The 26,168-nt window shown below is 41.9% G+C and overlaps 1 protein-coding gene across 15 annotated transcripts in view; it reads right to left on the bottom strand.

Moving 5' to 3' along the window:
* The window catches only part of RGS6 (regulator of G protein signaling 6), a 249,500-nt gene that overhangs the window by 69,438 nt on the left and 153,894 nt on the right, over positions 1 to 26,168 (bottom strand). For 7 of the 15 annotated variants that reach the window (XM_064713750.1, XM_064713752.1, XM_064713751.1 and 4 more), the window contains 2 exons: positions 1,612 to 1,662; positions 113 to 219 (listed from right to left, as the gene is read on the bottom strand). In XM_064713750.1, the coding sequence (XP_064569820.1) occupies positions 113 to 219; positions 1,612 to 1,662 (158 nt within the window). Of the gene's footprint in view, positions 1 to 112; positions 220 to 1,611; positions 1,663 to 1,969; positions 2,036 to 3,253; positions 3,286 to 8,418; positions 8,628 to 9,091; positions 9,162 to 26,168 lie in introns of those variants that run through there. The other 8 variants (XM_064713758.1, XM_064713761.1, XM_064713764.1 and 5 more) reach the window with 7 other exon arrangements.

Below are 26,168 nucleotides of genomic sequence, written 5' to 3'. Positions count from 1 at the left end.
TCCCTGGCTTCATAGATCTAATAGCTGCTAAGGTGTAAAGAGTGGGTGATTTTAGCAGTGTCACTGCAGGGACAGAAGAAGGGGCCACAAGGGGATCAGGGTGCTCACCAACCTGAAAACGATAGAACGTCCCATCATCCTTAAGGGTGAGGACATGGTCTGAGATGGGAAAGACGTAACCCTGTGCAGCAATAAGACTTCCCAAGTGTATTGCTTCCCCTGTGAAAGAGAAAAAACAGCATGGATATGTCAACAAGACATGCACTGCACATTTCTCTGCTTTCAATTGCAGCTCTGGTGATGACTCATGTGAAATCTGGTGCCCACATGCCTCTCTGTATCCACACCACATCCCTACTACTTTCAGCCAAACCCTGTAAAGCAGGGGTGCAAAAATCAGCCTTTCAATACAGATGAAGCACTGCTCAAATGTTTAACCCATTAGATTTTTGTTAACAAAATTCACATACCAGTCCAGCCCTAGAGTATGAAATTAATTTCAAAGTACATTATCCACTACAGGTGACAGCTGACAAGAAGCCTATTCTGTCAGTGGACCTCACTTGCTTCTATCAAATTCAAAAAGCACCTGCAACACCTGTGCATTAGCAGGATATTTATTCATAAAGACACATCCTCACACTGTAGCATTGCCCTTTGTTAGAGAAAATGTTGCAAAGGGGAGTTACATATCCTAGCGCTGCCCAGGCAACCTTCCCCAATGCAGAGGCCCATCTGTGCAGATTTTCAAGCAATGCCAGCTACCAAAAGCTGCATCATCTTCCACAGTGTTGAAAAATCATCTGCTTGTGCATGTCCAGATAGCTAATAAAGCTGTTCTCCACAGCTGAAATTCCAATTTGGGACTTGACAGGACTCATGAGAAGGGATGTGTATACAGAGATGCCCTGCTGGGTGATTCAACACTGCCTGTATCTCTGTTTTTACACAGTGGCAGTAAGGCAGCTTAAGAACTGGTAGGTGAGAGCCTGGATTTTTTCCCTTTCCTGAAAAGGAAATGAAACTTCTGGACCTGCAGATCTTTTCTTCCCCTTTTCTCAATAGGTCTTCTCTTGACTAAATGATTTTGGTTTCTCTGAAGAGTGAACTATTTGGATTGTGCCCATGCACTGATCATTCTTTATGGCTGATTATCCATTTATCCATTTGCTTTTTTTGATAAATTAAAAGCCATTATCAGATTCTATGACCCCGGCCAAGAATGACACAGGCACTATGTGCTGTCAGCTGAGGCTACCTTTCTTCACATCATGAAACCTTGACGCTGCATTTGCCAGCTTAACCACACCACGTTCACCAACTTCTTTTTGAAGTCTAGGAACAAAACCTAAACTCAATCAGCCTTCTGTAGGTAGCAACAGTTTCACAGACAGGCTAAAATTCCTGCAATAGTATTTCAGTGTGTTGCAGTATAAGGCATTAGACTTAATTAAGATGTTGACTCTTAACTCTTTTCCTTCTTCTTCCCTCCAATGTTTAAATCAACCATGTTCTTTTACTGCCATTTTAGACTGCAGCAATATAGTATTTACTGTCTAATGGCACACACAATACAGACGGAGCATTTCTCCCCAGCTGTGGTCACCTTACCTGCATCCTCAATGCTGAGGTTCTTCATAAGCCACTGCACAATATCAGAACCTTAACAAACAAATGAACAAAAATTTAAGAAAGCATTAGACACCAAGACCACAGGGTTTGAGTGCCCTAGAGAGAGATAATATTAAGATAGATGCAATAGAATTGGCATGAACTTTATTCCGTTTTGCTTTTTATTTCCACTGAGGTTTCAGAATGTTTTTCCTTCTTGTGCCACACTGCAGCTACATGATTACTGACAGGTACTAAGTCCCATGGGGCTTTCTGTGCAATAGCAGACTTGATATACCTGAAGTCAGATATTAGTCTAATGGTTCACTGTAACTGTTCTCTCTCATTTTCTTCTCACCTCAGCATACAGAGATAAGTTTCTGCAGGCACGGGTTAGCAAGGAAACAAAGGAGCATGTACTGGCACCTCACACCTGTAACATGTAAATGTATAAAACTGAAACATCAGTCAAAAACAGATAGGAGGGCCTTACTTATGTCAAAGATAAGCAATGTCTTTGAGAAAGAGGTGGTATTCAGAGAGCCTGTAACCACAGCCCCTGTGAGTGGTCACCTGGTGGTGATCACACAAACTGAATGGTGATTGGAAGGAGCAAGCCTTTAATATCCATCAGGAAGTTCATTAGATTTTCAGGGCCCATCCAGTACAATGAAAGTTGTTGCAATCTGAAAAAGAACATCAAATTCTCTAGGACTGATCCTCTGCATGTATACAACCTCTGTTGCTTGCATGGAGATCACAGAAGGGGAAAACTTGTCCCTGTTCAGTAGAAAGGCCTGTTACCAAAATACATCATGGCAGGGCAGCAAAATTTAGTTAAATCACATACTCAGAAAGTTAAGTTTAAAATTAGACATAATGGTGTGTACAAATCAGCTAATGGAGTTCTCAAAAATCAAAAGCAATCAGCAAAGACACTTGGATGCAATATGGCAAGCCCATACTAAGTTGCAACAGCATTCATCACAACCTAACAATGCCATGTCTGGATGCAGACACAACATCAAGCCCTTCTCAACATACAGTCAATTTCCACAGAAATATTTGCATTCACATACAGTAGGCTAATAGCCCCAGTAACACTTCATAGAATCATAGACTGGCTTGGGCTAGAAGACACCTAAATATATCCAGTTCCAACTCCCCTCCACAAGCAAGGATGCCATCCACTAGACCAGGCTGCTCAAAGCCCCATCCAAACTGGTTCAGGCTTACAAAACAAATCCCAGAGGATCTGATTTGTGTGAAGCACTTCCAAACTCATGGGACTTCAGGAGCAGCATAATTACCATGTTTGTTCCAGAAGAACATTTTGCTTCCCACAGGCCCAAACCACCCCCATTTCCTCAGCAAACCTTAGACATAATAAAGGCCAAGAGTCACAATGTGCCACAGAGAGACACAGCAGGTACTGCAAGTGCCTCAGGTCCTGAAATCATCTGCAGGCCTGACTCTCCCATACAGGTGAAATTCACATTAGAAACATGAGCTCTACCCCACACAGAAGGGGACAGCAGCTCCCACTCCCCTGGCAATAGAAGTTGATCCAGAACACTACAAAGAGCACCAGCAAACCCGTTCAGACAGGCTTCAGCAGCAGGCAGCAATGAGCCTGACCTACCTCATCCTCCACCCAAGGCAGATGAAACAACAGACCTGTCCCCTGCAGGGAATCAGCAGAGCTCCTGAAGATCAGGAAAGCATCTGATTTCACTTATATACTGCGCAAGCAGATGTGGTCAACAAGCAGCAGCTGGGCATTGTCTCAACCTGCCTCGAAGGCAAACCAGATACTAAAGGATCAATCTCATGATCTTGTATTCTCAGCAGTATGGTCATTCTCCACACCTCCCAACTTCACCTAGGAGCATTTTCAGTTGCCACTACTCTATCTGGAAAGTTATTCCAACTTTTTTTTTTTTTAAATAAACTTTTCCTCTAACTTCACAACCTAAGTTTGTTAATGTGCAATTTATATGTATTTTATAATGGCATTGTGATTGAAGGAAAATAATGATTATTCTTCCTTGACAGTTTCTCCTGAGTGTTTCTATGCAGGGCTGACACATTGTCTCTCCCTCTCCACCTCATTAAACCAACCAAACTTTTCCTATGTCCTCTTAAGATGGTCTCTCCCTATACCATTCAGCAACTTCTCAAATTTAAATCAGCTTCTTTGAAGTGAGCTCACCAAAACTGCAGTCAGTACCTTGTAGAACAGCAAATCAGTGCCTCTGGCAATGGTGCCAGCACTTTTCTTTTCTCTACTAAAACCATCATGCCAGATGCATCCCAAGGTCATGTCATTTTCTTGAACAATAAATTTATTCAGAAAAATATGTACAAGGGGTGCAAAACTATCCGCAAAAAGGCATCTAGTGAACACTGTTAGCAGAATAACATATGGGGAATATGTTCAGAGCCATGTTGTTTTGACAAGTTTGTTAATAAAATATTATATTTTATAAACACGGGTGTGCCCTTTTACCTTTTACGAAAAAAGATTTTGAAGACAGAGTACAACATTTATGGTTAGAAAACTAATTCAAGAAGATTCAAACTGTACTGCTTCTATACTGTCAGAAACAAAACCTCACAAAATGCTCTTGGTTCAAGTGAAACCAGAATCTTTCTTGATTTTTCAGTTCATCCCCTAAACAAAAAACTGTTTCTCCTGATTTTGGTCTCTCCTTACAGGCTCGCAGTGATCTCTTAGGCATTGTATTCCCAAGTGACGTGAGAGCTGATACCTGACAATCATCTACAGTATTGCATCGCATTGGCCGTGGGAGGTGAAGTGGTTTCTGCATGATCTCCCTTCCAGATCATTTCCCTTTCCAGTACAGGAACACATAGTTCCTGATTTAGGACTAAGTCCCACTCCATTTTAACATAGAATGATCATGTCCCAGCTCTAGGACACTTCTGAGGAACCTATTCAATTTCCATCAAACAACAATGAAAATCTGAAGTAATGCTGAATGCTGGCTCCCCAGTCTCTGACCCCTCAAAAGAAAGGTTTATATGGGCAGGAAAGGTTTAAGGCACTGACTCAACCAGAACTCCTGTGATCAGCCACTCCAGAATATAAGCAGCAGTTGAGATCAGGAATTTTAATTTGCCTCTGTTAAAAACATGAAGTAATTCCTGAATGCTGCCAAGAGCCTGGAAGATGTTATAGCTGTTCTCCAGTTGTCCTGAGGCAGACAGATTATCTTTCTGCTGAGCTTGCTGAACCATTATTTATCACCTGCCAAGACTGATTACTCACCCTTTGGACAATGACAAGTCTTTCCTTCCTCTGTTAATTACTGTCATCATTAATAGCCATGTCACTAATTAATATTCAGTCATAATGAAAACTCTTTTCTGTCATCTACCGTAACACCTTCAGTTTTTAGGGTTACCCTTACACAATGGCTTTTCATTTGCTTGTGGCTGTTTCTATCACTGCAACCTGCTTTTGCCCACCTAGAAATACTACTTATGCCCTTCTTAAAATAAGAAAATTTAGATTTATCCTTCTAAGACACAGTGAAGATTGGAATGATTTCTTTACAACATTGTTGTCTGCCAGACCAAGACACGGATACCTCTATCTGTAAGTCTTCAAGAAAACATCATCTTCACCTCTCCTTTAGATTAAGCCAGGTAAATGGTCCTCATGTAACTCATCTTCCCAGAAAGGTATTTTCTCACATTTCACAAGCTCTTTCAGAGGGCACCCAAGGAAAACCCTTGACTCTGATATATTTCCACTGTACCCTAACAGGGCATTTGAAATCCTCTGAAAACAAACAGTTGGTCATGTCTTCATAACAGGAAGTGTTACCGAATCCAGGCAGAGAAATAGCTTCCATCTTCTCTGTGCTCCTCTCTATACATCTACATTTCCTCTGAGTCAAAATGCTCAGTTCAAGAATAACCAACATCCTCTGAACACCTATTTCGTCCTCATCTATAATGGAACATATCTTTTTGCCTTAGGCTCTTCTTTGAAGCTGAAGTTGCTTAACACCAACAGAATAGCTGTATTTCTACCTGCAAACATATTCACAATGGCCATTTATCCCGCTACGTGTTTAGAGACAGAGCCGCAGTTTTATATTTATTGCTATTTTCTGCATTTTCTCTTCAGCCTCAGTGACCCCATAATAGTAGCCAGCGTTCTCTGCTTGCCATTGCCTGTCAACATGACAAATGAGTGGTAAGACACTGAAAGAATAATTTAAAAAATTCACAAGGTATGGGGCCATTGGCAAGATGCAGTTGGTGAGATGAGTCACTACCCCTGTATTTCATACTGTATCTACTCAACCTGTGTTGTTCTACCTCTTCCAGAAAATGCAGAAAGAAAGATTTGCCCATCTTTTACATGCTGAAATGACAAAGGCAGACAGGACAACTCACCATCCTGAAATACTTCTAAAGATTCGCTGCCTGGAGTGGAGTCTGTACCTCTGGTTCTGAGGTACAAGGCCCACTGAGGTCTGCTTGTCACCCAACAGACCAAACAAGTCCCGGACAAGGCCTACACCTGTACACATGTGTATGTATACAAATAAAAATTATAGGAGTATTTCTGAAACCTCAGCAAATGTGTGTATCTCTATTTGTCTTTTTAGGCCTGGAAAGACAACTGCCTTTTTGCTGTGTCCTGAGATGGCAGAGCTGACAAGCACTGATGAGTGGAGCTCTACAGGGATTTGACATGAGACACCTCGTGTGGCCAGGTGTGGCACCAGTGACCAAGGACTACAGCTTGTCCTGTCTCATGGGACTTATTAAGCTGAGCCCTGACCACTGGCTGCCATCAGCTGATGGGTGGGTTACCCTGGATCTCAGATCATTCACAGCCTCACACTGCACTGACAGATAGTATCAATGAAGCAAGTGAGGTCTTAAAAAACATTTTAAAATACCACCTGATCATACCATGAGAAAATGTGTTATACATACCCGTATACAGAAGGATACAGAAGATTGCTTGGCTATTTCCCGTCTTTTTTCAGTATTACTGTAACTCTAATATTCTCTGAACATATTTTGATGGTTTAAAAATATATTAAGTACTTCTGCATGGCAGGGGGAGGTTTTCAGTCTGGTCAGGATAGGGGTTTTTTTGTTTGTTTGTTTTGTTGTTTTTTTCCCATGAAAAATGTGAATGTTCATCTTCTTCCTACATCTTATCTACATACTTCATGGGCAAACAAGCCACGTGCCTGGCCTCTGATGTCAATCACCTCCAAACTCACAGTCTAGATAGGCTTTTGTTGGAAGGGTAAAAATATGTCCCCCTTCCTGTCACTTCATTCTTGAAAATAGACGAACCCATTTTAGCACCAAATTTTCTAAACAATTTGCTCCTGAACTCAGAGCAATCTTTAAATATTTCTATAAGAAAAGCAAGAGAAAAAAAGATCACAAGCAGTTGAAATGACATAAAAATACATGCACAGGTGTATGAGCAGACACTCAAGGTGCTTTTCATGCTGCTAATCATAGCAATCACACTGTTAAATGAAAATAATGTCTTGGGTCCTTCCCCAACCAGTTCTGAGTCCTTGATAAATCTAGGACAAAAGGTTAATTATCCCCACTTTTACCACTGGGCTTACAAAAATAAACAAATTAACATCCCCCATGATAAAGGGCAAAACGATTTCATATAAAATTTCTCAAGGCCTTTAGCACTCTGTGCTACAATTTTTCTTACACAAAGCCCCTCACTGACACCCACAATGATTTCAGCTAAGTTGGAAGTACAGACTACCACTCACAGTAGGGATGTAACACAAAGCAACCATTTTTATGGTGGGGGGGGGGGAATGGAACACATAGGTCTCTCTCTAGTATGCTGCCACAAATATTGAGGAAATGTTTTATAAAATTTACCTACAATGAGTATATAAATAAATACCAATGCCAACTAAAAAAATAGCTCAATCTGAGTCTCAGTTGACTCAGAAAATGTGGCAATTGCAGCTCTTCTTCATCAGCATGTGGTAATTGCACCACTCAGTGTCAGCAAGAAGGATCATCAAAGCTACAACAGCTTAAGGAGCATCATCAAAGCTACAACAGCTCAGAGCTTCTTGCAATAGCAGTTTTCCTTTATGTTATACTCACTTTAAATCTTGTTTGTGAATTATTAACAACCATTTGCAGCAGGAGTGTCACCCCTTTTTGATAAAGCAGCCAAAGTTTCTAAGGAGTCTTTTTGTTCATTGTAAACTTGAGATCTTGAATTTACAGTTTACTTTCTTGTAATAAAACAATTTGAAACATAGTACTCTATGTGAAGTAAAAATGAGGCTTGGTGGGAAGGTGGAACACAATATTTGAAAGATGGAGGTTTAGAATTGCAAAATCCAAATTCCTGTGTACTTTCAGCCCTGTTAATATCTCCTTCCTCTGACCTGTTATTCAGAGGGACTTTTGCCTTGTCATCATATTGGTCAGGCTACCAAAGAACACACTCCCTCCACAATGCAGACCTGTAGAGGAAGATTTTCACTAAGCAGGAATCAATAAATGACATGATGGTGCAGAGCTCTGTGAGAGCTAATTTACTCAGGTAACAAAGATGAATTAGATCTTAAGAGCTCAGAGATACCACAGCCAGACTTCTTTCCTTACAAGGCTGCCCATCTAAAAATAGCTCAGGTAGCTTCACGGGGCACGAGAGACAATAGCAGGGACATGCCCAAAGACATGGCAATACCCTCCCATCACCAAAACCTAGAAGCAAGCAGCCATGCTGAGGAGCAGAAGGATGCTACTCACCAAGAGCCCTGCATTTAAAATGATTGCTCTACAGTGGTGACAGTAAGGCTGAGTTAGCAAACCTCCTAATGGATGCACAGCTGATCCCAGTGAAAGAGGTCTGCCAGGGCAGCTTAAACCAGGTCCTCAACTGGAAAAAAGTGATACCAGAAAGGGCCTTTTTCCAGTTGACCTGCCCAGCTCATAACAGGTTTGGTGTTACGCCAGCCTCAGTGTTGTTCTCACTGCACTTTGACAGAGCTGTGTCACATCAGCCCAGCCCTCACACCTGACACTCAGCACCTTCAACCCTCACTGGCCTCTGCTCACACTGAGAGATGCCAAGCCCTGGCCTTAGCACAGGGCAGCCACACTGATTTATTTGCGCTAAACACCCCACACCTGACTGAGAAAACCTGAGCTGCCATCATGTGCTACCTGAAGACAGGCCTGGCAACAACAAACATGCAGGTAAACCTGAATGCACACACCCTCCAGAAGCCAGGATATACCATAACCCCAGTGCAATCCCCACTGCTGTTGCTACACTTGGCTAGAATTTGGCCTAAATTAGAGATATACCGTGTGACCTGTACCCAAATCTTATTCTCTCCTCAAATACAACCCCATATCAAATTGCTGTTACTACAAGTATGGGAGGAAATTGCAAGACAAAAAGAATTAGCACGCTTACTGTCATTCAAACCCATAGCTCCTATAACACCCACAGAAGATGAGCACATTGCCTCAAGAACCCTTATAGAGGTATACAAGAGGCAGGAAAGGGGCACCTTGCACTCCCAGCAGCACTAGTAACAGCATCTGAAATTACCATCTTTTACAAATCACTAAGAACTGTGGATGTGTTGAGATGCACCTGTACACCTACAATTGATCATAAATTCCCAGCTGCTTTTCCAGGTGCTCTGCCTTTGCATTAGTCAGACTACTGAAGTGGCTCACACAGCTTAGCAATTTGGCTCTCTGCCATATAGTCATGTTTAGGCGCTGTTCCTCACGTTGTCAAAATGATTTGGCAACAAAACAGCAAAGGAAGCAACCCCGAGACTGCTGGAATCGAGGCTTTTGAAGACTCCTGCGTTAGACCTTGTTAGGGATGAAACATTTTTACTTCAATTCATGTGAACAGCCTTTAAATTAAATGCAATGTTTCTGAAATTTCAATGATATATTACTATTTTTAATAGCTAATTTGCTTCTCCAGAAAACAAAAAAATTGATAAAATGTAAAAGGCGACTGGTGTATTTCAGCATGTGACTATCAGGTCACTTCACACATCTTCATTCACAAACTGAATTTTAAAGGCTGTTACATCAAGGTCCTCCTTTCCCTCACCAGTGTTGTAACAGTTTCCCTGCAAAGGTGTAAAGGTCACCAAGTGGTGCAAGACAGCAAAGTACTCTGAAAGCTGCAGCATTTTAATGATTTTGGCACAATATTTATTTACTAAGAGATCTGGAATTGTAGTACTCACCTATGCCAGATTCCTATTAATTTCTGCAGTAATTCTGTTGGCAAAAGTTAATTTTTAAATCTCTTACAGAGCCCTGGTGACAACAGATCTCTCCCAGGATCACACATTTCTGTGTTAACTGCAGCAACATGATCATCTGTGATCTCAATTACAGAGAAGCATAGTTACCTTCATCAAATTTTCTAAGAAAGCAAATTCCTCCTGACACATTGCTACTTTTTTCCCCCCTCGTGTTCTTTAGGAAAGGTTGAGAACCACACAGAGTGTTTACAGTGATGCAGTACACATTATCTGGAACATTAAATGACCCAATGTCTGTAACTCTCTTCCCTCCAGGAGTACATAATTCATAAAATAATCAGTATTGTACAGCTTTCCCACCCCTTTTCCTGCTAGGTCATTCAATCACATGTGATCATCACATGTGGGGTTAGGGTTCTGAAAAGCACAAAGCCCAGAGCTCCAGGCACACTGCAGCTGCAAAAGGCACGACAAGGGGAACAGAGAAATGCCAAACACATGGCTCCCTCCACAGCTTTCTCCTTTGAACCTGCCTTAGCCCAGGGCTGCTTCTACTGCTCTGCCTAGGGTTAGGGTTATGCTGCCCTGGAGTGCAGCAGTCAAACAAGGACAATTCTCCAGCAGGATTAAGGTAGCACATGTAATTTCTTTTAGTCAAGGGTAAAGCCAAGTGAACCACAACTCTGTAGCAATTGCTGACAATTTACTTAGTGCCATGTAAAACAAAGAGACAATATTGGCACTAACACTAGAGGCCTTATTTTAAACCGGGCTCCTTAAGCCATGTGTTAAAAGGAACTTCTACTGGCAAGGCGTAGTTGATTTTGCTGGCAACAGCTTGTTCCAGCATTGCAGATTTGGGCAGAGATATGTAACAGTGGGAATTTTAAATGTGCAGAACAATTTAATGATGACAGTGAAAACAAAAATCAGTTGGCCACAATTAACAAATTCAAAAGAAGTAAGTTATTTATTCTTTCTTACATTTGATAGATTTCCTAAGGATGTGCATAACACAAGCAGTAAACACTACCATTTCTTTATATCTATATTTAGAAATTACATTTCCTGCCTGAGATACCCTTCAAGTTTATTTTACCAAATAACCTCTGAAAGTAAGAAACATTTTGAAAAGCTGAAAGCTGCACTGAAATACTGCCATTCAGTTTGAATAATTGAATCTAATGTCAAAACACCATGTATCTTATCTGTCTACAAATTTTAGAGAGCATTTTGGTTTTCATTCTAAGATAGAGACAATGCAGCAAAATACTGTACTTCTTTTTTCTTTCTCACCAAGAATTTGAAGACCAACATTTTATTTAACCCCTTTCGATGTAAGCATGGCTGTGGAGTTGGAATAGTTGATGGGCTGCTCCAAAGCAGCAATGACTTCTGATAGCAGCAGGTACTGGAAGCAGGACGGGCCCAGCTGTGTATTTGGCGCTACCCAAGCGCAAAGTGCAGCCTTCATAAAGCCTGGATCAGCCTTGATCAGAGCAGTTCTCCTGTGTTAGAGAGCTTTGTGGTGCAACACCTGCCAGCAGTGGGACACATCTGAGAGTGCTGCTGCTTTCCTACTGCCATCCAACAGTGCCCTGGTTTGAGACCCAGCAGCTGCACTCACTTCTTTCTGGAAGCCTCGTGAGCATCAGGGTGTTTTATCAAGGCCACAGACTCTTGACAAACCCAGTCTGGTTTGGCTCTCTAGAGGTATATCCCTGGGCACATCAGCTGCTCTGTGCACTCCGGATTCAGCCATGTCCTGGTGAGTGGGGCAGGAACATCCTCGGACTCACAGTGCTTCTCAGCAGTTTGCCTGGGCAGATCTGCACATAACAGCCTTTGCAGTGCAGCAAAACACATTCATGCTGCTTTTAGTTTCCAAATAGTAAAGCTCAAAATCCTTCCTATGTAAAGCTAAAGCTTCTTCTTAGTCCACCAACACTGTGTTCTGTAAGGTCTTGTTACGTATTTTCATTAATCAGACCTTCTGGGAGACTCTCAAAATACCTTCAGAGAGTAGTTTCACGAGTGACTGTAGAAACTACAACAATGTAAATACTCTAGAAAAAAAAAATTTAAAAGTCTTCCTGTAAACAGTGAAATGAAAAATAAAGTAGAAGCAAATACACCTCCCTGGCGTCCACACGAGGCCCGTGCGCTCGCAGCCGCCGCGGCCGCCTCAGGCTGAGCCGCAATGCCGCGGGGCCGCGCCAGGGGGCGCTGCGCGAGCGAGGACGGCGCCGGCCGCGCGCCCGAGTCCCATGGCGGCCGCGGGGAGCGCGCGGGGCCGAGGGGCGGCCACGGACAGCCAAGGGCGGGCTAGGGGCGGGAGCACGGCTGCTGGAAACCTGCTTCCCAAAGTGCCGGGCACCGGCCGCGGAGCCCGGACCGCAGCACCTGGATGTCATGGCAAATCAACGCTCATTGCGAGGAAAACAAACCTTTATCAGTATTACAAACATTCTTCCGAGGCGTTCAGATCATTCTCACTTCAGACCACTTTCTCATTTAAAATGCATGTCGCTCCTTCCCTCGTTTCACCTTTTGTGCATCCTCCCTCCTCCTCGCCTCCTCCTGCCCGAGGCAGGCGGGAGGCTCAGCTCAGGCCGCATGCGGCCCCAGGGCAGCCGCGGGGCCGGGGCCGGCCGGGAGGTGGTGGTGTTGCCCACGGAATGGGAGGCGAGGCCGCTGGAAAACCAGACGGAGAACGCACCGCTCTTGTAAGTGCGGTCATCGTGTTCAGGTGTGACCGATTTCGGAGGTAAGGAGAGCAAACGCAGACTCCGGGCGGAAAGGAGCGGGGACTGTCCTGTCCTGTCCTCTCCACAGCCCGGGAGACACGGCAGAGAGAGAGGAACGCTGTGACCACTGAAGTCACTCAAGCGGAAGAGAAGTGAGAGGAAAAGGTTCCAGGCAATCAAGACACAGAATTACAATAAAACAGTAAAATCCAACAGGTCACACCATCAGGTTATATCTGAAAGCAGGCATGCAAAGGCAGAGTAGGGGAATACCTTGCTGATTTTTCACTTTCACCCTAGGACCACGTGCTCACGAGGATGTGCAATGTCCTCTTTTTACTCAACAAGTCATCAGCATCTTGCATCAAATCTCCGAGAAAGACGACAACAAAGACACAGCACTCAGGTCACTGTGCCGTCGGCCTGGCAGAGCTGGCAAGCAGTCGCCTGTCCCAGCACAGCCAGCACATTGGCCTGCTCCCAAAACAAAGTCAGGTACACATGGAAATGTTTGCAGGACATAGTGGGAATGCTGAGCATTTTACTGCACTATATAGACCTTGTCTTTTATGAACATATCCAATTATGTTGCACTGGGGAGGCAAAGGCAAAGCCTGCACACAAGAAGAAAACCCATATGGCTGAATATCTGTAACCTGAACTTTTTTTGTTCTCCCAAATGAAAATAAAACATCTAAAACAGGTTAGCCACCCAAAAGGGTTAAAACTATGACCTTATGAATGAAATTGAATCAAGAGAGGGGAAATGTAAGAAGCAAAAGTTACAGAATGTATTGAGGAACAAAAGTTTTGAAGAAGAAAAATAAATTTTAGAAGTATTACAGCAATTTTTTCTGCAAAGCAATGCAATAAAAACAAGTAAAGGAAGTCAGATCCAAAAAGAGATCATGTTAAACTGAAGGGAAAAAATTATAAAGAAGTCAATTCTCTCTAACAAAAAGTTTTGTCACATAGAAGCAGGCACTAAAACTTAGATAAAAATGCAGGAATCCATGGCTTTGTCTCTGTATACTCATATAATCCCTCCTCAGGAACACAATAATTGCTGGATTGTAAATTGTATGGTCCCCTCTGCAAGAACAAGCATGAAAATTATGCTTGGAGGATTTGGGACCAGAAATCCCACTGTACAAAAAGCAAGGTAACTTAGTGACACCAGATTAAGTGGAAGAATAGTGAATATGCGCATATACTATATTGATCTCAGTACAAAATACCCTTCTAAAGGCCATATAAAAAATTACAGGTCAAATTAACTCTGACATAGCAAAGGCATCCCAAGTGGCATTCTATTTTTCTATGAAAACATAAAATTACAAAGTCTACAACCCAGAGTTATATTGGAAAAGAACTGTCTTTCCTCCTCCTCCACACAGTTATGTGTGTAGAATAAGTCTGACCACACCTCATATTCCTTGGTTAAAAACTGCCAAGTTTCTTCAGACAGCTGCAATCACGCTGCCCCACCAGGGCCGGCTGTGCCTGCTCCTGCCCTTGCTGTATCCAGCATTTTGGGTATCGTACCAACTGTGTTGGTATTGTACCAATTGCACTGCTGATGGCACTGACACAGCTCTGATGAAGCCAGTGGAAAGCATGTCAGGTCACTTTATACTAACGTGCTATCTCACAAGCTCAGGAGATTCTGTCCAACATAGTGATTTATTCTGAAATTAACTTCTCAGCCTGTTCACGCTCCATTAGCTTATGCTGCATGTCAAGAGACAAGTTAGAAGAGAGCGTAATAGAAGTCAATGGAGAAAATATACAAGAAGCAAGAGGATAAGCCTATAGAAAACAGACCCCAGGAATAAGAACATAGATGTTGAAAACAATGACAGGTATCCAAAAATAAATTTTGCTTATGAAATCTAAATGGCCAAATTTTAATCTAAGATATGTGCACATGCTTTTCTCTGAATTCTGTAACAGTCCATACATATATCTGAATGTGAAACATAAAAAATGGTAAAGTTCTTTTCTGTTACTGGATGTACTTGAGCTTCATCAGGGATAGCCAAACTTTCATTCTGGTACATTCCTGTATGGCTTGGGACAGACCGCATATAATATTCCTGAAAGACAAATACATGGCTGAACAAAGTGTAAAGTCTTTCAGGAGAGCTGTAAAGATTAATGAATTGATGTTTACCTAACACTGTGAAAACATAAAATGCCTTGCCACTTCATAGTGTTGAACATTAATACCAATTCTTGCCAATAAAGTTCCCCCATCCTACTCTCCTGTGCAGAATCCCTGCCCTGTAAAGGCTCATTTCTGGTTTTACTTTCACAGACTGAAACCCGTCAGTGCTGTGCAAATTTTGCTAACACTACTATCAGAGCAAACTACAGTAGGTCCCAAGGCAGGTAACTCAGAATATTGTTTCCAGCTGGAGAGAACAAATTGAAAGAGCAATATTTACATTCTGTCACCAGCTTACTCACAGACTGTCTTGTGCAAACATGATCTAAATACAACAAGGTCATGCAAATTTAAAACCAAGGACCCAATCAAGTAACAGCTTCCCTTCATTGCTCTGATCACACTTGCAGCAAAACCCAAGCAAAGGCTGCCAGACTATGGCTGAACCAACAATTTGCTGCCAGGAGCTGGTCTGGTGAGAGAAAAGGTAAAAGCAAGAAATTATATTTGCTTCCTATAGTCATGAGCGTGTCTTTCATGCATTTAAATTTGAAAACACATAGAGAGTCATGTCACAGATGTGGAGATGACAGCCTTATTATAAAGTGCAGTACAGCATGACAAATTATTGACCTACTTCTTAAACTACTTCTTAAAGAAACTCCTCTCATGACAATGACTTATCCTCATCCTTCAACACACCCTCCCAGTATCCAACATGATGAGATACAATCACAGCATCTCCAGCTTTCCTTCAATGTCCCACTACAAATAAAAAAAACCCCATCAAATTACACTTATAAAAGCCCAGAACGCTGGTCTGGCAAACTGACTGGGTTTCTGCCAGAGATGCTTTTGGTATTGTGACTTTAACTCTCCTTAAATTTAGAGCTAGATCTTAAAAATACCTGTCATAGCAGGTCCTGTAAGTCCAAGTCCAAGTCTGGAGTCTGTTCTTGTGAGGCTTCACTGAGGCTGTCAGTTCACAATAAAAAACAAGCACTTTATGCACATGAATTAGATTGGCCTGACAAGGTTTTGGCAGCGGGAGGGCTACACACAGGGCTTCTGAGAGAAGCTGCTGGAAGTTTCCCCTGTGCCCGACAGAGCCAGTGCCTGCTGGCTCCAAGATGGGTCTGCCACAGTTGGCCAAGGCTGAGCCAGTCAGTGGAGGTGATGGTGCCTCTGGGATAAGGTTATTAAGAGATTTGGGGTTAATTCTCATTATCCTACTCTGATTTGATTGGTTATAAATTCAGTTAATTTCCCCAAGCTGAGTCTGTTTTGGCTGTGACAGTAACTGGTGAGTGATTTCTCCCTGTCCGGATCTTGACCTGTGAGATTTTGGTAGTATTTTCTCTCTCCTGTCCAGCTAAGGAGGAAGAATGATGGTGCATTGGTGGACACCTGCTGTCCAGCAAGGGTCAGCAGGCTACAATACATCATAGAAACCTCCAGAAAAATACAAAAAAGGCCAAAAAACTTCTAGCCTCTCCCTAGTGACGGTGCATTTTATAAGTAGACCATAAACAAATATAAAGAACACATTTAAGATACTTATTTCAACATGGCTGAACTGATTTCCAGCTCTTCCTGCATTCCATGGGAAACAGAATTCTGGCCTCCAATCAAGATAAGAAGCCTTGTTTCTCCTGGAGAAAAGGAGGCCAAGGGGGGAATCTTACCACTCTCTACAATTATCTGAAAGGAGGTTGTAGCAAGGTCAGGATTGCCCTCTTCTCTCATGTAACAAGTGATAAAGCTAGAAGATTAGATATTAGGAAAAAATTCTCTACTGACAAGGTTATCAAGCATTGGGACAGGCAGCCCAGGGAGGTGGCTGAGTTGCCATCTCTGGAGGTATTGAAAAGACGTATGGATGGGACACTCAGAGACATGGTTTAACAGAGGACTTAGCAGTGTTGAGTTAATGGCTGGACTCAGCAGTCTTAAACGTCTTTTACAACCTAAAAAATTCTATGATTCTATAAGGGAGAGCACATTTTTCCATTATTTGAAATGAAAACACAAAATAGAAAGGATGTGTTTATTTCACTACCACATCAGATTAAGTGTGTAAATAACTGATTCAGTATATGCAATCAAGTCATGGAAGAAGAACAGAAGAACGTACAGCAGGTTTACCCTGGGCAAAAAGAAGAAGAAAAATTTTCAAGCATTTGCAGATGGTCAAGAACTAGAGAGTTGTTGGCAATTCCCATTTGAAGCACTAAGGGCAGAGATGGCCAGTTAGCATCTTTTGGGCCATGTGGCACCTGAGTGATTCAAGTGGGGTTCCCACCCTGCAGGAATCCCCTGTACAGGAGTTTCTATATCACCTGAATCTCTGGCTGCTGGAGAAAGGGTGTCTGCACTGCCGACTGCCATGAGGGCCAGCAATCCAGCATGAGGAAGTGGGTACCACACGAGGCATCTCTAGCTGCTAATCACTTTTTCAACTCTTTCCTTTCTGAGGCTTTTTATACATGGTCAGGAAGTTGGTGCCTTTGGTGTGTCCCTGTCTAACATCTCCATAGCACCAGAGCTGCCTCATTAGCCCAGGAAATGCTTTGACCTCTCATCACACCAAGCTGCCATGGCTGGGCAACAGCATCTTCATTCAGTTCTGATATCAGGGAAGAATATAACTACTTGTAAATACAGCCTAGTTTGACCACTAGTGAGTCCCTCCCCGTGCAGACTGAGAGCTCCATACAAACCCACAGCAGGCTGCCAAAGAACATGCCAATGAAAACAGACACATGTGGATGGGGCTTGATTGCTTTTTTGGTATTAAAATAATGTAAGAAAGTTGATCTGTAGAAAAAAAAATAATAGGGGCTTTTATCCTTTTAGCAGGATGTATAATCAGTGATTATCAGGATGTCAGGAATGGAGATAAGTATGTTGCCAGCTAGCTTAGATTCAACTGATTTTTTTTCCATTAAGATCTCATCAATTTTATCATCTGGTTATTAAATGCACATTTTTGTCTTAAACCTATTTTGAAGGAATTATATGTTTATGCTGGTGTAGAATGCTCCCTTTATGAAACTAAATTGTTGGGTATTTGTATGCTGTCTGTAATTGGGTATTCTAAAGTAGCAATTCTGAAAGTAAAACAAATGCACTTCCTTCCCTGTTTCTCCTTTTCTTCTCTCTAGTTGTTTGCACCCTTTGCCTCCCTGAATACAAAATCACATGGACAGTGCCTCAGATTAAAACTGGGCCAAGGCAGGCTAATAACTATTTGTGGTTTTGAGAACTACCCCAGACAGATTTGTTACATCCCTTGACTACAAAGGACATCAACCACAGACAAACAACCAGCACAGCAAAAAGTTGTCGTACAGACAACCTTTCTGAATTTTTAAAAATATACTGGACACAAGTTTCAGAAATTATTTTAGAGCCTTTTGTTCCATTTTCAAAACTGAAAAGCTCTCAGGAGCCTACATCTAACCAGCTTTCGACAAGATGTATTGGCATAATGTTAGATCCATTTTTTAATGCCAGGCTTATTTCAAGGGCATTTCAAGTGTTTCACCTAGCCACACAGATATTGGAGGAGCCTGAGCTTGGTTTCAAGCATTCATCTCTTTCTTGAGCTGGCCTATACGCCCAGAATAAATGCTATAATTCATCAGATTGTTATTTTTTGCCTTACAATTCAGCAGTCAAAACTTTGTAAAACAATTTAGGATTTATAGGAAAATCTGGGCATATTTTTTTCTTTAGTTATGCTTTCATGTGTAAAATTTTACACTTTAAAAAACCCAAAAAACCCATCCACAATGTGGGAGCATTTTAGTTCATACACCGTAAAATAAAGACCCATATAATTCATATCAGTCTTCCAGTACTGCAGAGATTTCTTTTAAAATTACAAATGACACACGTCAAAACTATCCCTTAAGGGTAAGTGGGTAATTTCTTTCATGAAAGTATTTGTCGGATCTCAAGATCTCAGTCCTGAGATGCTGAGCCTCCGAGACCAGCTTGGGGGTCTCGGGACTCCTGGAATGTTGCCAGAAGTGTCTGGTAGCTGGACTTTAACCCTGCACAGGAGACGACAAGGATGAGGGCTTCACCGGGTGAATGGTGAAGGGATTAGTTAATTAGAGGGTGAGACACAAGGTTTAAGATTTATGTACAGGGGGGTTTAGAGGAGTAAGATGGAGGAATTGGGGTGTGTCCTGTCCTCCTTCTTCTTCCTCTTCTCCTCCATCTTCTTTGGCCACGGTGGCACTTTTGGATTGGTTATTACTGAGAGTGCACCCAGCAATGAGAATAGATGGTATTGGGGAAAAATGATAAATATTGTACACGTAACAAAGGGTATAAAGATAGGTGCCTGCCCCGGAGGGCAGAGACAGTGTGCCCATGGCTGACTGCTGAGCAGATCTCTGTTGAGCTGAAAGAACATCTTTTAGATAAACAATTAATAAACATAAAACCAGAAAGAAGAACTGAAGCCTCTTCTCGTCTTTCGATACGCGGGCTGCCCAAGGCCACCTCCGGGCCTTCCAGGCCCCTCAAACAGCCGAGATAAACCGAACAAGTATTCAGTAATGCAACATTGAAGGGACAAAACATTCTGCAGGGCATGTGTTTGATTAACTGTAAACCACACACTTGGTGGATTTTTTTTTTTGTATATTGCAATATATATGTATATAGAAATAGCTATATCCTGCTATATCTATAAATCCAAAATTAAAAAAAAACCAACAAAACAAAAGCCAAACATATCAAGTTTTGTATCAAAATGCCACCATTCATCATGATCTAAAGCCACCCATGTGACTTAAGCACAGCTCAGAGATAAGAAAACTGGAGTGATGTCAAGTGGCAAACAAGGGTAGTAACAGGTTGAGCATGTTCAGGTGGGATGTGATGGGATAAGGAAGGTTGACTAATTTCCCTGAACTGCAGAGAAAGATGAAACCTTCAAGCATGCTGAGATAGTAAGGGTGAGATGTCCTGGGTGCTGAAGGCAATCAGTGCAGGATCTTTCTGCACAGAGCAGTTGGTTCTCCATAGCACTAGCTCTACAAAAGTATGTACTTTTGTACATACTTTTGTATGTACAAAAGTTAGTCTCTTCAGCTAACTAACTGGGATGGTTACTTAACTAGAATACAACAGAATATTTCATTTCAAAGGGATCTACAATGTTAGTCTAGCCCAACTATTAGTCTGTATTAGTCAGGAAAGGAGAGAAGAACTTTTTTACACATCTGCCTGTTAATCTGAAATTTTTTCCAGTCAAACACCAAAATCCATGTCTATGACAGTGCAGCTTTGTGTCTGTCACACACAAGCTAAAAAGTACATTACGTGTGCATTTGCAGGATTTTATATATGCCAATGTAAAACACTGAAAATATTTAATCATATTCCAAACCACTTCCTAAAAGGCTTTTTTTTTCCTCTAGTGTGAGGTAAAACCATTTGTTCCATATATTGAAAAATGTAAACACAATCAATTGAGTGCAGAATGGCAAAACATCTGACTATGACCCCCACCATGTCCCTCTCACTCCAGACAGCTGGAGACCAAGCAACATACGTCCACAATATTGCTAAACATTGCCTTTTTCCTTATATACTACCCCAGATATCCACTACAGGATCCATGGCCAGAGGGTTGCTGGTGGCCATTTGTTTGACACAAAGTGGGCATTCTTACTTTACCAATTAGAGCCTGCCTTTTGCAGCTCCCATCTGCCAACTTGCCCCATGTACGCCAAGAGCATCACTTCAGAGAAATCCTCTGTACACTCACATCTCAGTAGGTGAGACTGCTCCCTTCAGCAGCTGCAGGGTATGAGGAAAAAAGGCAGAAGCAGGAGAAAAGGGACACACCTGAAAAGGACATGCCCTGTCTTCTGTCCCTCCCAGCACCTACAGGAAGCTTGCAAAGACACCTTCACCACAAGGATTCCAAGTGCAGCTGCATGTATGGATACCCATTGTGCCTGGCTTTGTTAGAAGCTACCCTTTGAAAGCCTGTATCCCAACACCACCAGGGGTCCTTCAGAGTCTTGCTCACAACTCTTCTGTAGAAACCCCCCTCAGAACAGAGCACGTCCAGCAAATTCCCTAAACAGATACAGTGCTACCCCTCTGGATACCAAAGGCCCTTCAGCAAGTTCTCACTCAAAATATGGTATTGCACATTAGCATCACTACTACAGCTCTACCTGGCATCTCTGATTATTTACTGAGAGTAGGTTGTAAATTATCCTGTGCTCCCAAAACATACCATGAAAATACCATTTTCATCACCAAAAGCTTAACGTACAAAGTTCAAGAATTAAAAAAAGGGAAAGTTTATATAACAAAACAAAATTCAGCTGCCATTCATATTTCTGTTTGAGTCTTATAGCTTTTCATTAGGACAGCAGAATTCCACAATACTTCTCCAGAAATAAAGTTTGCTACGCACCAGGACAAGACAGGATGAACTGTGAGTGACACAGGCAGGAACAGGCTCACAGACTCAGTCAAGCTGATCAGGTACTGCCAAGTGACACAGCTGAAGAGCAGATGCTACCTTCCTTTAATTTAGCGAAGCCAGCAAGGTGGCTCCATGGACTCATGCAGACATGACACAAAGCATCTGCAGGTTTTACCTCTCACTGTGGCAGCATATTAATCCACATCTCTGAGTACCATCTGCAAAGGACACCCTCCTGTTCTGCAGGAACAGGTCTCCATAAACAATCACTCTTACCCAAAAATGAAAATATGCAATCACAGATGACCATCACAATCAAGGTGTGACAGCTTTCCAATCTCTCCCCACACACCCCCCAAGTTCCCATTCTTGTGTGCTGTCTTGCCACACATTAGAGCATGTTGGCTTTAATCCCTGAGAAATGTGGACTGTTATCATCTAAAATGGCTTGGGTTGGGAAGGGACCTTAAAAATCATCATTCCAACCCCCCTACCATAGGCAGGGATACACTTCACCAGACCAGGCTGCTCAGAGCCTCATCCAACCTATATTTGAACGCCTCCAGGGACGGGGCATCCACAGCTTCTCTGAGAAAACTGTTCCAGTGCCTTGCCACCCTTACAGTAAAGAATTTTTTTCCTAATATCTAATTTAAACCTACTCTGTTTTAGTTTGAGCCATTCAAGTCCCTCTCCATCCTTCTTGTACACTCCATTCGGAGATAGGCTTGAAGAAACCATAGTGAGCAAGGCCAATGGTGGAAGGTACCACACACAAAAATAACAGACAGGAACTAAAGAGTGAATTAGGAGGAGCAGCATCAGGATTTCTTCATTTTAAAAGAGAATTTTTTTAAAAAATGGGATAGTAAGGCACCTACTGCAATATGCAGATGCAATTCTCAAATAAACTGTCCCTAAAATGGGCATTGCCTTTTCTAGGAACAGAATAGCCCATGAATCCCAGAAAAGAGAAGAGAGATTGACAAAATGAAACATCTTTTTTTTTTCAAGTTTCTTTCAACAGCACGGGCTCTAATGGAATGAACCCTGCTTTAACAGTCATCTCAGATTGACAAATCTCTAGCATGTCACTGCACATGCAAAGTTTTTTCCTGGTCTGGTACTCTACACCCCGGCATGACTTTTCCAGCACCCTCACAATCTGCACCTAAAGTGCTGTGACTAGTTTAGCTCACATAATGTGAATCCCTATTTCAGAAAATGCTTCATGGTCTGAGACTATTTGAATAAAATTCATGCAACTCCTCCCTGAATCTATCCAGACTGGTATCAAATCCTTTGACTGCTGAAGAGAAGTCATGAAAAGGCATTTGATCTGGATTGACATTTCTGGATTGACAGGCAAGGCCTAGCGGACTCAGCGCAACAGAGGACAGCTGTTTCCGGAGCTGCACATAAACTGACAAAGTCTAGATGTTATGAATGAGAGCTCAGCAGAGCTAACAAAGCTTGTCACAGCAGAGATGGGAATCCAAATTTTAATGATTCCATTAAGGAATGCCAAGGCTGGTGTAAAATGCTGAGCTATTTCTACCTTTGTGTCCCTATGACTGGCCTCACACTACTGTGGGTGTAATTACATAAGATACACAATCCTTTAGTGGAAAGTGGAATTATTTAAGGAAAACAGCTGGCAAATTTAGAGCTAAGTAGGAGCACAGAAACGTCAATGCCAAACCAAGAGCATGTCAAACATGACCCAGATACCTAATTAGAAGTTATGCTCAAATCTAACTTGCACAGGGCTCCAGAAGCAGGCTGACTACAGCAGAGAGGCTGCAAGAGGTACGCTTTTGATCTTTATTCCCCTGATTGCATTAGATACTGCTCTGATCTCTCCCCCCTCTTCCCTAACTGTAATGTCACAACCCTTACAAATTTGCCAGGAATGAGGAGGGTAGAGCACAGAATAATGATGCTAAGAGCCTCAGGAAGGCATCAAGGCTTCCCCCAGCACAGAGAGGAGGGAGCTCAAGGCTTCAGGTCTATTCCCAGCCAACCTGCTTTGAGCCAGCACCCAGCCTTGGGGATTCCTGAGCTGTGAGGGCGATTCTCTCCCTCTGTGATGCCTGGCTACAGTAACACCTCTGCCTCAGGCACCTCAGCCTAATGGGCTGAGCAGGGAGCAAATGAGCAGGAAGTCATTGACAGAGATTGTGCCCAAACACACTAAGGTACTACAGGAATACCCCACAGCTGGCACAAACAGATCCAAAGATCCCCAGAACACCTGGATGGTAACTTCATGATACAGGTACTAAGGGTGACGACTAGGAAAGATGCCTTTCTTGATCTGTTGCTTGTCAACAGCAATAATTTCCTTTCATAACAAGGTAACCCACCTAGTTGATTAAAGGAAGCCAGTTGATGTAATTTTTATGGATTTCAGTAAAGCTTTTGATGGTGCCTCTCATAGGATCCTTCTGGACAAAAGGTCCACACCCTGCAGGATAGACACATCAAGTGGTGGGTGATCAACAGGATCACGGGTCAGCCGTGAAGGGCGATTGATAGTGGATGGGGAGATATCAGACTGGTGACTGGTCACTAGTGGGGTTCCCCAGGGCTCCATTTTATGGACAATTCTTGTCATCTTCAAAAATTACTTGGATGCAGGACTTGAAGGCATACTGAGTAAGTTTGCTGATGATATTACACTGGAAGGAGCCTGTTGACTCCCTTGAAGACAGAGAGGTCCTGCAGAGAGATCAGGACAAATCACAGGGCTGGGCAGTCACCAAATGGATGAAGTTTTAACAAAGACAAGTGCTGGATTCTGCATCTAGGATGGAGCAACCCTGGATGTAAGGACAGACTGGGGAACAAGAGGCTGGAGTGTCAAAGACTTAATGCTCTTTGGAGCTCTAAATTCAACTCTTCCTACTTAAAAAACCAAACAAGCACAAAACCAAATTCTAATGTACTGCACATGTAGCAATGGCATAAACAATGAACATGAGATGCTGCAGTGCAAAATTATAAATCATATTTTAAAAGATTTTGTCTTCAGATTCTGGGAGTTTTATACTTGATAAAAGAAATAAGCTTTGATGAATATGCCACAGTCCAATTCATTAGCCTCAGTAATGATAGCCTTGTAATCAAAATTTTATCAGAACATAGTAACTTACTTTCTATGGCTACTACTGCTTCCTTAGAAAGCACACCTGTCACTGTCTCTCTCATAGGAGAAAAAACATAGCATTCAACAAAACACTGGACATTTGGCAGATCTCATTCATTAAAAAGTGTGGTTTCCCATCAGCCTAACCTATGCAGGAAATAGGAATGAAACTTACTGAATAGTTAGGGCAAAAGTAAAATATCATGAAAGGAAAACTCATCAGAAATTATTCACTTAGTGATTTTGACAACCATTTTGGTATCAGCCAGCAAGCAATTGAGTTTACAAACAAACAAACTAACAATAAGACCATTGAGAGAGATGATCCTATCCACAATAAAATAGTTGCAAAAATAACAGAATTTCTATGCAATACCACACAACACCCTACAATAACTGGATGTAAAACCTCCCACTGCTAGAAACACCAGTTACTGTTCTCATCAGTCTATGTTATTTTTTTGCCTATGAGTATATTTAGCATGTTACATTATCAACTTCTCAATTCCTAGGTAAGAGTTAGTCTGCAGTCATGGTCATATTGTAGTTATCTACATGGAGAAATTTCTTACAGTGCAAGTGGCCTTGCAAGAGCTGAATCCTGAGACTCTCTTGTGGGAAAGCACCCAGCAACCATAAAGGAATTAACCGAACGAAGACCTAATTGCTTGGTTTTATTGCTCTGCAGGACCAAAATACAATTTTCTTCTCTGCATGTGGTAGTGAATCATACATCAAAAATATCCAAGCTCATCAGTTCACACCATATTCAAAACAAATCCATGGGAAGCCAGCATGCAGTTTTGAGAGATTTATCCACACAGGGGAAAAAAAGCCAAAGAAAACATGCAAATGTATATATTTATAGCAATGCATATGCACGGAAAGCCTGAAAGCTTTTTGTTTTCCTCTTAGCTCCTATAGAAGGTTCTAAAGCCAAATCTATGGCGCTTTCAGGTGCAAATACATAAAAGACCAAAGAGCTGTGTATTTCTGCTGGAACAGGTAGAATAAAACAAGGTATTCATCAACCATTCAGGGTATTCACACGAGCAGGCCCTAATTTGTCCAATCTAGAACCATGCCAACCTCCTTTACCTACAGCCTCTTGTGGAGATGTATTCTCACTGCCCAGCTTTCAGCAGCAGTGATTTCTGGCTATTTATGGTAGTAAAAATAAACTGGTGATCTATGTAATTCGTTGTACTATTTAAAGCAAAAAAGCAAAGCCAACCCTTCCTTTTCACCTCACCCCCAAGAATTACATTAATAGTAACTTCAATGTTGTAACTGAGATATAGCAAACATACAATACTCACCTATCAAACCTAACATGTAGAAGTTATTTATGAGCCTGGATTTACAGTTATTGAAGCTAACTTCTGCATTTCTTTAAAACAACACACTGATTAAAGTCAGGAAATTTAAATCCTAGAAGAATCTCTTGGTGTTTTTGCAAAATAAATTTAATTAAAATGCAAGTTAGAATCTGCCCAATAAATAATACCCTAAAAATTACATTGACTTAAAAAAGCCAAAGAATTCTAGATAACAATGAAGAGAATCTGTGCACCGAATAAAGAGACAGATGTAATTACCCAATAATACGAGTTGGTTCTTTTTCTAATGGTTGGAATGGCATTGAATTAAAGCAACAGATTCAAAGTAATGGCTTTCAATCTACTCAAATATTTGTGCCTTCTCATTGCTATTGATTATCATTGTGCTG

This window comes from Zonotrichia leucophrys, chromosome 5 (assembly GCF_028769735.1).
Source record: "Zonotrichia leucophrys gambelii isolate GWCS_2022_RI chromosome 5, RI_Zleu_2.0, whole genome shotgun sequence".
In the NCBI taxonomy this organism is placed as follows: domain Eukaryota; kingdom Metazoa; phylum Chordata; class Aves; order Passeriformes; family Passerellidae; genus Zonotrichia; species Zonotrichia leucophrys.
Note: the sequence above shows the minus strand (reverse complement) of the source record. Positions and strands in the feature narration are given on the sequence as shown.